This window comes from Bos indicus x Bos taurus, chromosome 24 (genome assembly GCF_003369695.1).
Source record: "Bos indicus x Bos taurus breed Angus x Brahman F1 hybrid chromosome 24, Bos_hybrid_MaternalHap_v2.0, whole genome shotgun sequence".
NCBI lineage: Eukaryota > Metazoa > Chordata > Mammalia > Artiodactyla > Bovidae > Bos > Bos indicus x Bos taurus.
This window is the reverse complement of record NC_040099.1, coordinates 26153563-26166642: the sequence shown is the minus strand read 5'-3', so window position 1 is coordinate 26166642 and position 13080 is coordinate 26153563. Positions and strand designations below refer to the sequence as shown.

The 13080-nt window shown below is 39.4% G+C and overlaps 1 protein-coding gene across 2 annotated transcripts in view; it reads right to left on the bottom strand.

Moving 5' to 3' along the window:
* The window catches only part of DSC1 (desmocollin 1), a 38206-nt gene extending 26303 nt beyond the window's left edge, over positions 1-11903 (bottom strand). For both annotated transcript variants that reach the window (XM_027526157.1, XM_027526158.1), the window contains exons 1-5: positions 11521-11903; positions 9122-9206; positions 7059-7258; positions 5547-5663; positions 3691-3846 (exon numbers count right to left, since the gene is read on the bottom strand). In XM_027526157.1, coding sequence (XP_027381958.1) covers positions 3691-3846; positions 5547-5663; positions 7059-7258; positions 9122-9206; positions 11521-11583 — 621 coding nt within the window. In that variant the 5' untranslated portion in view covers positions 11584-11903. The remainder of the gene's footprint in view (positions 1-3690; positions 3847-5546; positions 5664-7058; positions 7259-9121; positions 9207-11520) is intronic.
* Positions 11904-13080: the final 1177 nt, after the last annotated feature.

Sequence of the window (13080 nt, the reverse complement as noted above, 5' to 3'; positions counted from 1 at the left end):
TAGATGAACACCATCAGTTGATTCTTAAATAACAAATTTGGCACAAAATTGAAGTTAGCAGTTGGGGAAAGTCATAATACTTAAAAAAAAATCATTGCCAAAGGTCTAAGAATGTATGCAACAGAGAAACAACACAGCTGCACAGTCTCTGCCTGCCCTCCAGCTTCAATCCTTTCTCATTGTTTTCCCATCAAAGACCACACTCTAGCTCAATGAGGCTTCTCTGGTCCCCGAATTAACTGTGCACTGTTCTCCTTGTTAGAATGCATGTAGACTTCCTCAGGTCATGCTAATGACAAGTTTTTTTTTTTTCCCTAAAGTTTGTACAAAATATGATTCTAGTTATTTGTAGACTTATATATGGACAACAAAGGATGAGATGGTTGGACAGTATTACCAACTCGATGGACGTGAGTCTGAGCAAGCTCCCGGAGGTGGTGATGGACAGGGAAGCCTGGCATACTGCAGTCCATGGGGTCGCAAAGAGTCAGACACGACTGAGCAACTGAACTGAACTGATACACATATATGGAGAAGAAAATAGCAATCCATGCCAGGATTCTTGCCTGGGAAATCACATGGACAGAGGAGCCTGGTGGGCTAAGTCCATAGGGTTGCAAAGAGTTGGACATGATTTAATGACTTAAGAAATAAACAATATATATCAATGATTTCTGGGTGATTCAATTATGCTCTTTTCTCTCTTTACCTGTATTTTCTCATTTTTTCTATCCTTAAGATGTATTTCTTGTGTAGTAAAAATGTTAGCAAAATCATATATGCATTCCAAACTCTATCTCAAAAGGATATATCTTGACCCCAAATGCAATAATTTAATGCCCTTTCTCTTTAAATACCATCAGATTATTTTTGAACTCTTCTTATGTAGTATATGCATAGTCAGTCTTTGGTAAATGGTTGTTGAGTTAAACAGATTTTCTCCACTGACAGAAACAACTAAAGCTGCCCAGAGTGAACTCTGTGTGAATTCAGTTCTTCACCATAGCTAACTTTCTTGATTCCCCTACTGTAACCATTTTCTACAATGAACCAAGATTAAAACCCCAGGTATCTAACCCCTCCCTCTTTAGCCTTATGTTAGTCAATTGCCAGACTCTAGAGAGTGAAGCATTTCTGTGCACTAGGTTCTTGAGATTACAGCATTTCTGTGTCTCTTTATTATTCATCTCCTCTTTTCTATTTCCAAAGCCACCATCCTCATTTGACCCCAAATGCATCCTATCAACTTTCCTGTTATATTGTACATACATGTCCAACCAGTTCAGTTCAGTTGCTCAGTCATGGCCGACTCTTTGCAACCCCATGGACTGCAGTATGCCAGGCTTCCCTGTCTATCACCAACTGCCGGAGCTTTCTCAAACTCATGTCTATTGAGTTGGTGATGCCATCCAATCATCTCATCCTCTGTCATCCCCTTCTTCTCTTGCCTTCAATCTTTCCCAGCACCAGGGTCTTTTCCAAAGAGTCAGTTCTTTGTATCAGGTGGCCAAAGTATTGGCCGACCAACTTTCCAACCAATGTCCAACAAATTTCCTATAATTTTCCTAACTGACCTTCTCCAAACTATGTAGCTCTCAGGAGTCAGACGCATTTCCATAAAGCACAATCTTAATCATGATATTCCTGAATAAGACTCTTCTGTGATCTCACCATTATCTACCAAAGTAACAGAAAATCCTCATTGCTGTGTTGAAAAGCCATATTTCATCTTCGCATGCTAACCTGATGGGGAAGACATTTCTACTTCTAATCTCTAGAAGAGAAGTTTTTGAAATAACCGTCCATGTTCCCTCTGTTCCCTTTTTCACTTTTCCCCAAACAACCTCCAGCTGGGCTTTTTCAGTAATAAAGCTTATACTTCGGTTTCCATCAGTCTGATCCCTGTATCTTAATAAATTCCGCACTAAGGGATACAGCAGTGTATTATCACCACTTCACCATTACCATCATCACCTCCACCACCACACTTTCAGCCTTCCTATCAAACCCTCCCTCTCCCTTCATATTTGATGTAATTTTTCTCTCTTTCGACTGCTGTCATTTTGAGACTCTTGGCTAGAGGAAGCTCTATAATTGTTTTATGTCCCTATTGGTTTCCAATTTTTTTCAGAGTTGAAGCCTGAGAGTAAGAATATTTGTGTGACTAAAGCACCTTGTGTGACTAAAGCACAGTGCCTTACATTGAATAATTCTTCAATAAACAGCTTTTTGCATATAATTCCATCCGTCTTTCTTTTTTAGGAGAACAAACTACCCCCAAGGGTTTGCCCTCTGTAAAAACTGCCTTACAGGACCACTTATGACGAATTTCTGTACCTCATCACATTGGCAGTAAAACATCTCCCCATCTAACCTAAGTCCATCCTGCTGTAATTTACATTACTTTTTGCTAGTTTTTCTCCTCAATGGAAATGATCATCTACTTCTTACATTTAAAATGATCATCTACTTCTTACGTTTAAAATGATACGTCCCAATGTTTAAAATAAATATCATTATTTGACATTCCACTGATTTTTCAGATGTAGTGATTTCTAGTTTTATTTTTCACTATTCATGTGCTGAGCATCTCAAAAAAGATGATTTAAACTGGAGATTCAGCTAACTTTAAACTACAGCCTGGATCCCTAGGATAATTCACGTATGCTCAGATAATAAAGAAACTATAAATATTTTCATAGTTACTACAGCAACAGTTTCAAAAAGCTCAATGAAACTAATGACTTTGTAGGCTAGTTCCCATAATTCTATATTGAAAGCAATAATAATATATTTAAATATTGCTCTATTAAGTATAAATAGAATATTGTATTTTATAATTAGTCATATTTTCAGCCGAGTTAGAAGACTATTATTTAAATTTTATACCATCGACTACAAATTTCCAACTGGTGACTCAGACGGTAAAGAATCAACCTACATTGCAGGAGACTCAGTTCTATCCCTGGGTCGGGAAGGTCCCCTGGGGGAGGGAATGGCAACCCACTCCAGTATTCTTGCCTGAAAAATCCCACAGACAGAGGAGCCTGGTGGGCTACAGTCCATGGTGTTGTAAAGAGTCGGACAAGACTGAGCAGCTAACACTTTTACTTTCATCCTGAAACAATTAAATTGGAATTTCTGGGAACTGGCCCAAACACCAGTATTTTTAAAAAATCTTCATGTGATCAGAGCTAAGTTATTATAGAGAACTTTAAATTCATTAAAATTCACTGCTCTTGTCCCAGGATTATACACATCAAAACCTGTCCTTTAAAATTTATATTTTCCCTTCCCCCTCCCTTTTATTCCCTTGTAATAATCATCCTTTTTCATCTATTGTACCAATGGACAATATTTAAAATATTAAGACAAATCATTGATTCTTCTGATATATACAAATAGCTTCAAAATACTAAAGAAAGTGAAGTCGCTCAGTCGTGTCCAACTCTTTGCGACCCCATGGACTGCAGCCTACCAGGCTCCTCCATCCATGGGATTCTCCAGGCAAGAATACTGGAGTGGGTTGCCATTTCCTTCTCCAGGGGATCTTCCCAACCCAGGGATTGAACCAGGTCTCCCACACTGCAGACAGACGCTTTAACCTCTGAGCCACCAGGGAAGCCCCATGAAAATACTAAACCAGTAATAAAAAAACATAAATCTGAATTAATGATGCAATCATCTTACCGGAAACTCTTGATATTGCTCACGGTCTATGCTTCTTGTACAAAATATATCCCCTGTATCTTTTTCTATGAAGAACAGATTGAAGGGCTCTTTGTCTACCCCTGGTCCGCTTATGGAGTAAAAGATGGTGTAGTTTTGTGCAGCATCAGACTGAACCTGTAACAATAATTGACAGTTTAGGAAAAGAGCAAATATATCATGATAAATACTTTCAGCCTAATCTCTTGTGATAGTTTATTTAGTCACTAAGTCGTGTCTGACTCTTTTGTGACCCCATAGACTGTAGCCAGACAGGCTTCCCTGTCCTTGGAATTTCTCAGGCAAGAATACCGGAGTGAGTTGTCTTTTCCTTCTCCAGGGGATCTTCCCAACCCAGGGATCAAACCCAGGTCTCCTGCACTGGCAGGCAGATTCTTTACCACTGAGCCACCAGGGAAGCCCTTATTTTTTATTTCCTGCTCTCTTTCCCACATATCTATTCTTTCTTTCCCAGTGTCTCCCATATTTTAAAATTCTCAGTTATATCCTGCATTGTGCGAAGCCACAAACTCTGTCACTTATTATTGAATACTAAATTCTTTGAAGTTATCTGCATAAGTATGGAAAAATCATGGCACTGATTATTCTTTTTCTATTCTTATTCACTTACTCTTATTCCTGTATACAGCCATGATTTCAGTGGTTTTGAATTATTTGGAAGGGAAATTTTGTGACTAAAAAACTGGAAATAACACAACTTTCCTCCCATAGTTAATGCATCATGAATTGTACAATTTCAACTGAAGATCATGGCATCCGGTCCCATCACTTCATGGCAAATAGATGGGGAGACAATGGAATTAGTGGCAGACTTGATTTTCTTGGGCTCCAAATCACTGCAGATGGTGACTACAGCCATGAAATTAAAAGACACTTGCTCCTTGGAAGAAAAGCTATGACCAACCTAGACAGCATATTAAAAAGCAGAGACACTACTTTGCCATCTAGTCAAAGCTATGGTTTTTCCAGTAGTCATGTACGGATATGGGAATTGGACTATAAAGAAAACTGAGTGCTGAAGAATTGTTGCCTTTGAACTGTGATGTTGGATAAGACTCTTGAGAATTCCTTGGAATGCAAGGAGATCAAACCAGTCAATTCTAAAGGAAATCAGTCCTGAATCTTCATTGGAAGGACTGATGCTGAAGCTGAAGCTCCAATACTTTGACCACCTGGATGCAAAGAACTGACTCATTGGAAAAGACCCTGATGCCAGGAAAGATTAAAGGCAGGAGGAGAAGGGGACAACAGAGGATGAAATGGTTGGATGTCATCACCGACTTGATGGACATGAGTTTGAGCAAGCTCCGGGAGTTGGTGATGGATGGGGAAACCCGGCGTGCTGCAGTCCATGGGGTCGCAAAGAGTTGGACAAAACTGAGCAACTGAATTGAACTGAACTGAACTGAACTGAAAATTGGCCTAAGTTAAGTGGCAGTAATACTACTTTTTGAAAACAGATATATTGGCCTTTTTTTGTGAGGGTAAGTGCTAATGAAAGGGAGAATTGAATTATGCAAAACCTGTAGGCATGTCCTCTGTATGTGAACGCTAAATTCTGGCAAGATATTTGAGAGAATCTGGATGCAGACCTAAAAGAATCAGAAACTCAAAATATACAACTTGTTTCTAATGCTAAAATATGACTTTTGGAGGGAAGTGATAAAATTCAAACTGTCTTCTATAGGACCCTAGTTCTCATAAATAGGTGGTCCTTATTAGTACCAACAGGTTAAAACCCTGATTCAACTCAAATGGAAAGTTCTAAAAACAAAGAAACAAAGCTAACATATAACATCAAATAAGATGACATATACCTGCTGCACATGCTGTGGAAATGGACCTAGTGAGTTCTCCATCAGCGAACACGGAATAGGCGCCCATCGCCTCTTGCTTCGCCTGAGGACTGCGTCTTTCATATGTCTCTTAGGAACCTGCATTGGATGAGAGGTGAAAAAAATACAGCATTGTTTATCATTCTAGATCCAGTGATTTTTCACATAAACAGTAACATGAAGAAAATAGGTAACAGTTGCACATAACAATTTTATGGATAATGCCCAATTTCTCTTTTTTTGTTAGTAACACACACACACATACACACACAAAACCAGTTTCACCTATTTCCTGTTTTAATCACTTATCACCTAACCAACCAGAACTTTATAGGGTTTTGATGAAAGATACTATCTGAAGAAATACTGACCCGCTAAAAAGAAATAATCCAAAAAATAAAGACTTGATTTTATTCCACAAAGAGTGGTACAACCAGAATTTGCTAAAATACTAGCTAACTTGAAAATGTATACATTTGTATACCTATATAAAGACACACAGTGTGTGTTCCAGCATATTTTATTTCATATGGAGACTCTTTACAATTTGGATATAAAATAATATTGTATAAGCCTTACGTTACATTAAGGCTTATGTTAATGTTATGTTATTATAGAACATTAAGTCTAAATGTTAAACAAATGTAAAGGATATGTAATACGTAAGCATATTCTAAATTTGATGAAGATTCTTACAGTCAAAAGGAATTGAGCTGAAAAATTTCCTTATAAATCAAATCACTTATTAATAAATTATCTTGTAAGACCAAATTGTTGTGCATAATTTGTTTAAAGTGAGATTTATATGAATTCCAGGAACCTTCTCCCTTCTCACTTCCTAAGCACCACCACTCCCTGCAAGAAGACTAGCTTAGAGTCAGAACATTCAAACCAATCCCGTGGACTGGCCATACAGCATTCTCTGAAGGGAAGGACCTTGTAAAATGTTCTGTTAAGATAGGAATAAACTGGAGACCTTCTCATCTTTTCTTTTAGAGACTCAAACCCACAGTCACTTGAGGGAAAGCCATTCAGGGTGGAGTGTCACGCCTCCAGCCAGGATCAATCTTCAGTGAGTCTTAGACCTGCCCTGCCTTGTTCTGCAGGTAGGTCACTCTTGTTGCCACACCTCAGAACATCACCTGAAACCTTTGATATTCTGCCTTCGTTCCCTGGCTACAGAGCTGTTCATTTTCACACCACTTGTAAATCACTCTATGACTCATTAAAGCAGTCTAGTTTTTACATATGTTTGTTATAAATGGAATAGAAAAAAAGTGAGTATTCAAGAACAAGAATTTTAACAAGGATGGAAATAGATGAAGGGCTCTGGTGAGCAGATTATTGCGCTTGCTGCTGCTGCTGCCAAGTCGCTTCAGTCGTGTCCGACTCTGTGCGACCCCATAGACAGCAGCCCACCAGGCTCCCCAGTCCCTGGGATTCTCCAGGCAAGAACACTAGAGTGGGTTGCCATTTAAGTCTTGTCTAATATACCTTCTTTCCTCCTGCTTCCAGTATGATTTCTATCTCCTTCTGCCCCTGTCCCTGACTGTCTGAGAGCAAAATCGAAAAACTCTTTCCAGAAGACAAAACAAGGTCATGTGTTGTGTAAATGGAGCCATCTTCTAGAATCCTGAAGTCAGGATCACTTGACAGGATTAGGCTGGCCGACTGGAGACACTCCTTCAGATTCACTGCAGGGAAGAAATATCACAGTAATTTGTAAAGTGAAACAAGGATAGAACAAGTTTTACAGGAATGACAACCTCTAGTTAATGTGGGAGAAGCAAAAAGAGGGAGGTTACGCTAGGGTGTGGAGTACTTACTCTTCTAAAACTTATAGGCCATAAAAATTAAATAATTAAATTGATGGAGTTGCTGTCTCCACTGATTTCATTAGCAATTAATTTATGAATAGATATAAAATATTTTTAATGTCACTGGATTTATTGTTTCCACTTTAACTCATTATTATGCACAAATGCATCCTTCTCTATTACATGTAGTTAAACTAACTGCATAATGTCAGATTTTGAACTTCTTTGTAATCATCTATGATGGTTATTAATAAAACTCTCTTGCAAAAAATTAGAAAACTGTCCTATACTTGAATAATATTTCTCAGTAATATTGCAAGTACTACTTCTATAAAATCTTTTGGAAGCTTAATAAACTCCATGCTTAATTATGCTTAGTGGTTGTATCAAAATATTTCCTTTGCAGATTCATATTTAATATATTGGATTGGCTAAAAAGTTCATTCAGATTTTTCCATAGGCTGTTACAGAAGAAACCCCAATGAACTCTGTGGCTAACCCAATATTTATCATATTTACTTTGTGTCTTTAGAGTGTAGGCTGTATATCCTTTCAGTACTTTTGAAAGAAAAGGGGATTAATTTAAAACCTCCAAACACTGGGCAAAGCATTGTCTGTCTTGGAAAAAATACCACTTCTGTATATGAGATGTGTTTTTCTAGTTGTAAACTTAAGGCTAGTGAAAAATATTGATGAAAGGGATGTTACTCCTGGACTTAGAACAACCAAGTCATGCCTCAGATATAGCTGTGACAGTGTGTGTATGCATCCTCAGGCACTCAGTTGTGTCTGACTCTTTATAACCCCATGATTGTAGCCCACTAGGCTCCTCTGTCCATGGGATTTCCCAGGCAAGAATACTAGAGTGGGTTGTCAATTCCTTCTCCAGGAGATCATCCCAATCCAGGGACTGAACCCACATTCTCTTTCGTCTCCTGCATTGGCAGGCAGATTCTTTACCGCTGAGCCACCAGGGAAGCCTGGCTGTGATAGTAAGACTGTTGCTGCTGCTGCTAAGTCGCTTCAGTCATGTCCGACTCTGTTCGACCCCAGAGACTGCAGCCCACTAGGCTCCCCCAACCCTGGGATTTTCCAGGCAAGAACACTGGAGTGGATTGCCATTTCTTTCCCCAATGCACGAAAGTGAAAAGTGAAAGTGAAGTCGCTCAGTCGTGTCCGACTCCTAGCAACCCCATGGACTGCAGCGCACCAGGCTCCTCCATCCATGGGATTTTCCAGGCAAGAGTACTGGAGTGGGGTGCCATTGCCTTCTCCAACAGTAAAACTACTTAACATTTTATTTGACTTTCGGAAGCTTTTCTGTAAAATAGATCACACAAATTCTTGCTGGGCACCTGGTCTTTGTCATCAATCTCCAGCATAAATTTTCTTTGGGGGCATTTCAATTTTGTCATGTCTGTTTTCTATCTAATCAATGAAAGAATGCTGGTTTGGTGATTTTGGCAGCAGATCAGTCATAGGAAATTAAAACACGTTTCTCATTTTGGTGCTTTGTTTGTACTAAACTAAGATAATTTAGCCTTCTGATGTTTGCTAATTTTCCTAGCAAGAAAAGTACACAACTAACTTGGTGCTTTAATTGTTTCTAACCACAACCAAAAAACAAGTTGTTTATCTTTCAAGTCGAATTTTAATGCCAAAGTGACTACCGTATGGCTTGAACAGCCGAAAGCTAAGTGTAGCAGTTAAAACTATGAAATTCTTTACATCCTTTCTCACCTTTGCCTACAAGTGCTTCAGCCCGAAGATGAGAAGGAACTTGAAGAGAAATTTTCTGACAAGCATCGCAAAATAATATTAAAACCTCAAAAGAAAGAAAAAAATCAGGAGTTACATTTGATCAGAAGCTTTCACATTACAGTTTTGTCTTACTGATAAAAATACTGTGAATTTCAATAACAAATTAATCTTCTAATCTTTCAATATTTTTCATATTCATTTTAAAAGGAAACAGCAAAGAAAATGGCTTTAGGAACCCAACAGTCATTTAGTAGCAATGAAAAAATTAAAATGAACAGAGTTCTTAGAACCTGAATTGTATTGCATCATTTCAAGAAAATGAGTTACAAACTATTGACTTTATATGTAGAGTTTATCATCTCTAGGGTCCTTTGTAAATGTCATTCTGATTTCTCAGGAAAAGTCACTCAGTTGCATCCAACTCTTTGCAACCACATGGACTTCTCCAGGCCAGAATACTGGAGCGTGGCCTTTCCCTTCTCCAGGGGATATTCCCAACCCAGGGATCAAACCCACATCTCCCGAATTGCAGGCAGAGTCTTTGCCAGTTGAGCCACAAGGGAAGCCCTTCTAGAGTTAGGGGACCCATTATTTGAGAGAAGGAAAGAAAACCATCAGCTATACTATGGATGTACATTTCTTTTCTAACTCAACTCAAGTCTATTGGCTATATCATGTAGGCCCATTTAAATAGTCTGTAATTTTACAATAACTCTGTTAGATAACACCAAAAACTGGAATTTAAAAAGTTGTATTTGTATTCTGGCTTTAAATTAAATAACCTCTTTTTAAAAAATGGGTCTTTTTACTACGTACTTGACTTCTTAATGTTTTCATTTCTAATGTCAGGGAATGTACAAAAATATACCTAAAGAACTTTCTGTATATAAAAAATTATATTAATAATGGTCTAAGTATATAACATGGAAGAGCATTTTATAATTAGAAATAGATATGAGTATCTACACGCATAGATTCATAGACCTACACATCTATACTATATAGTCACACATTATTCTCAGAGGATACATCTACATATCCTCTCATACCTCCATCAGTTTTCCTTCCTGCCCTAGGGTCCCCACTTCATTGGTTCTGCCTCACAGACAGAGCCAATGCAGATCTCTAAGACATACTATATCCCAGTCTTCAAACTAAACAAGCAGCTTAGTTATTTGGAGGAAGCTGGGGTCAGACTCATTTTTAGGCATCATGGCATAAGGAATGGATGGGCAGTGGGCTAACCAAAGGGTACTGGGCAAAGCAGAGACCCAAAGTAAAAGAAATCTGGGTGAATATCTTAGAAAGCTTTCCCTTCATTTTACCTAACTAATAATACTAACTAAAGATCTCTGTTCTCCCCCTACACATACCCCCAGACAATTATAGGATGAGCATATGACCATTAACCCCACTTAGTGTTTTTTTTTTTTTTTTGATCCATTTATTTGGCCGTGCTGGGTTTTAGTCACGGGATCTTAGCTGAGGCATGAGAAACTTAGCTGCGGGAATCTAGTTCCCTGATATAGGAACTGAACCTGGGCCCTGCATTGGGAGCATCAGCCTCAGCCACTGGACCACCAGGGAAGTCCCCTAGTGTACTGTTTATACAGAGAAAATATTTACCCTGATACAATAAAATCTTTAAATACTGAAAATATAATTTGAAGCTAAAATATTTTATGAAAAATAAAACAAGAAAGAAATTCAGTGCTCAGAAATGCCAGATGTAGATATGGGACAACTCCCCTCTTCCTAACCCCCGCCAAAGAAAAAAATTAGTACCTAAATACACAGTTACAAAAAACATAAGTGGAAGTCAAGTTCCTGTATTTTATCAATGAATGTCACATTTTTCTTTATTATTATTTTTTCCCCAGTTAAACGCCTTCCTTGAACTAAGAGCTCTGCCCTTCTCTCAGCCCTTTCTGGCTAAAATGAAGCGAATCCTGGATATTTCACATCTTCATCCAGACTCCTTTTCCTCTTCTCGAAGCTCAGGGGAACTAAGCAGGTGAAACAAGTACAGCTTATTTAGTGACTAGTAGCAAAAGCAAACCTCAGAACTTTCCAGGCCAAATGCCTGAGGAGTGAATTCATCCTATTGCTCCTTAGAAAAACACCCCAGCAAGATTGAAAAGGGGATTCCCTTGAAAAATGAACAGCTTGGCAGTGGAAACTTGAAAAGCAAACCAAACACCAGCCGTCCTGGGTCACAAGTCTCTGTGCTTCCTTGAATTTTACTCAGCTCTGCTCCTGTTCTTCCAGTCTCCCTTCTCTGCCTTCCACTCCCGCCCTCCTCTCTTTCAAGCCCAACCTGAAGGAAGGCAGCACCGAGTAACATGCATAGACTCCCTAATCCTTTGCTTGTTACTCACCAGGAGAGAGAATAGGAGCTGCTTCCAGAAGATGCTCCCTGGGGCGGCAGAGGCCACAGCCATCAGAAGTGGTCCTGATGCTCAGGGATGGTGACTGGATAACAGGGCAGCTTGGAATACACAGGGCAGCTTCGGCAGATTCCCCACAGCCGGCACCTGGGCAGGGTAACCTGTTGCCACTTTGGCGCGGATGAACTTTGTTTGGAGAAAAGTCAGCAGGCAAACGGGAGAAATGACAGGAGAGGGAGCAATGGGACAACTGCTTTCCTCCTATTCCCGGGTCAGTCTTCGTCCTTCAATTCAGTTACCTCGGAATGGAAAGAGGTTTTCCTACAACTGGGGAGGGTGGGGTACAAAACACCCCCAAACGCAGCCACTGGCTCCTCCTCACGGCTTTCAAAATTTCTCCTGCCACTTGACACATCGGCAGAAGCAACAGGGAACACCCTCCATCCTCGGCCCTCCGCCCTTCCCCCCAGGTCAATGCTCTGAAGTCCTCCCCAGTTATTACCCACTCCCACGTCCTCCCCTCCTTCCTAGCCTTATTAACCCGTCTTGCCCCTGGGCACAAACATAGATTGTGCACGAACTCCATGCAAAGAAGCGATGCCTCCTCAACCACCCTTGGCAAATCAGGGATACACAGGCATGTGGAATCACATACATCAGGCGTTATCTCCCCATCTAAGCATTTAGGTGTAGTCTGTCACACACAGCAAAGCCGTTCTGCTAGAGACCAAGCGCCGCAGTCCACAGCAGCAACTTTGCAGATGGCACTGTGTCTGCTCCTTATTATCGACTGCACACTGGTTTGATTCTCTGTCAGAGGAATTTACTACAGTGTGTATTGATGTTATAACAGTAAGTGAATGAGATATAATTTTCTTATTGCAGTCTTCAATTTTTTAAAAATTCTATTTATTTAAACTGGAAGAAAACAAAAACAAAAAACCCCGAGTTCACCCATTTCTTCCACCATTTCCCACCTCCTGCTTCTCTTCTAAACCACCAATCTGTTCTCTGTATCTATGAGCTTAGCTTTCCATCTATTTATTTTTTTTTCTTAGATTCCACATGAAAGTAAGATCATGGGCATTTGCCTTTCTCTGTCCTATTTATTTCATTTAGCATAATGCCCTCCAGGTCCATTCATGTTGTCGCATGAATAATATTCCATTGTATATATACACACCACAATTTCTTTATCCACTCGTTCATTGATGGAGACTTGATCAATGGAATCCAGGTGGATTCTATATCTCGTCTATTGTAAACAATGCTTCAAAGAACAAGGGGTTGCATATATCTTTTCAAAGTAGTGTTTTCATTTTCCTTGGATAAATACCCAGAAGTGGAATAACTGGATATGGTAGTTCTATTTTTAATTTTTTGAGGAACCTCCATACTGCTTTTCATAGTGGTGGTACCAATTTACATTCCCATCAGCAGTGCAGAAATGTTCCTTTTCTCCACATCCACACTAACACTTATTATTTCTAATCTTTTTGATGATAGCCACTCTAACAGGAATGAGGTGATATCTCATTGTGGTTTTGATTA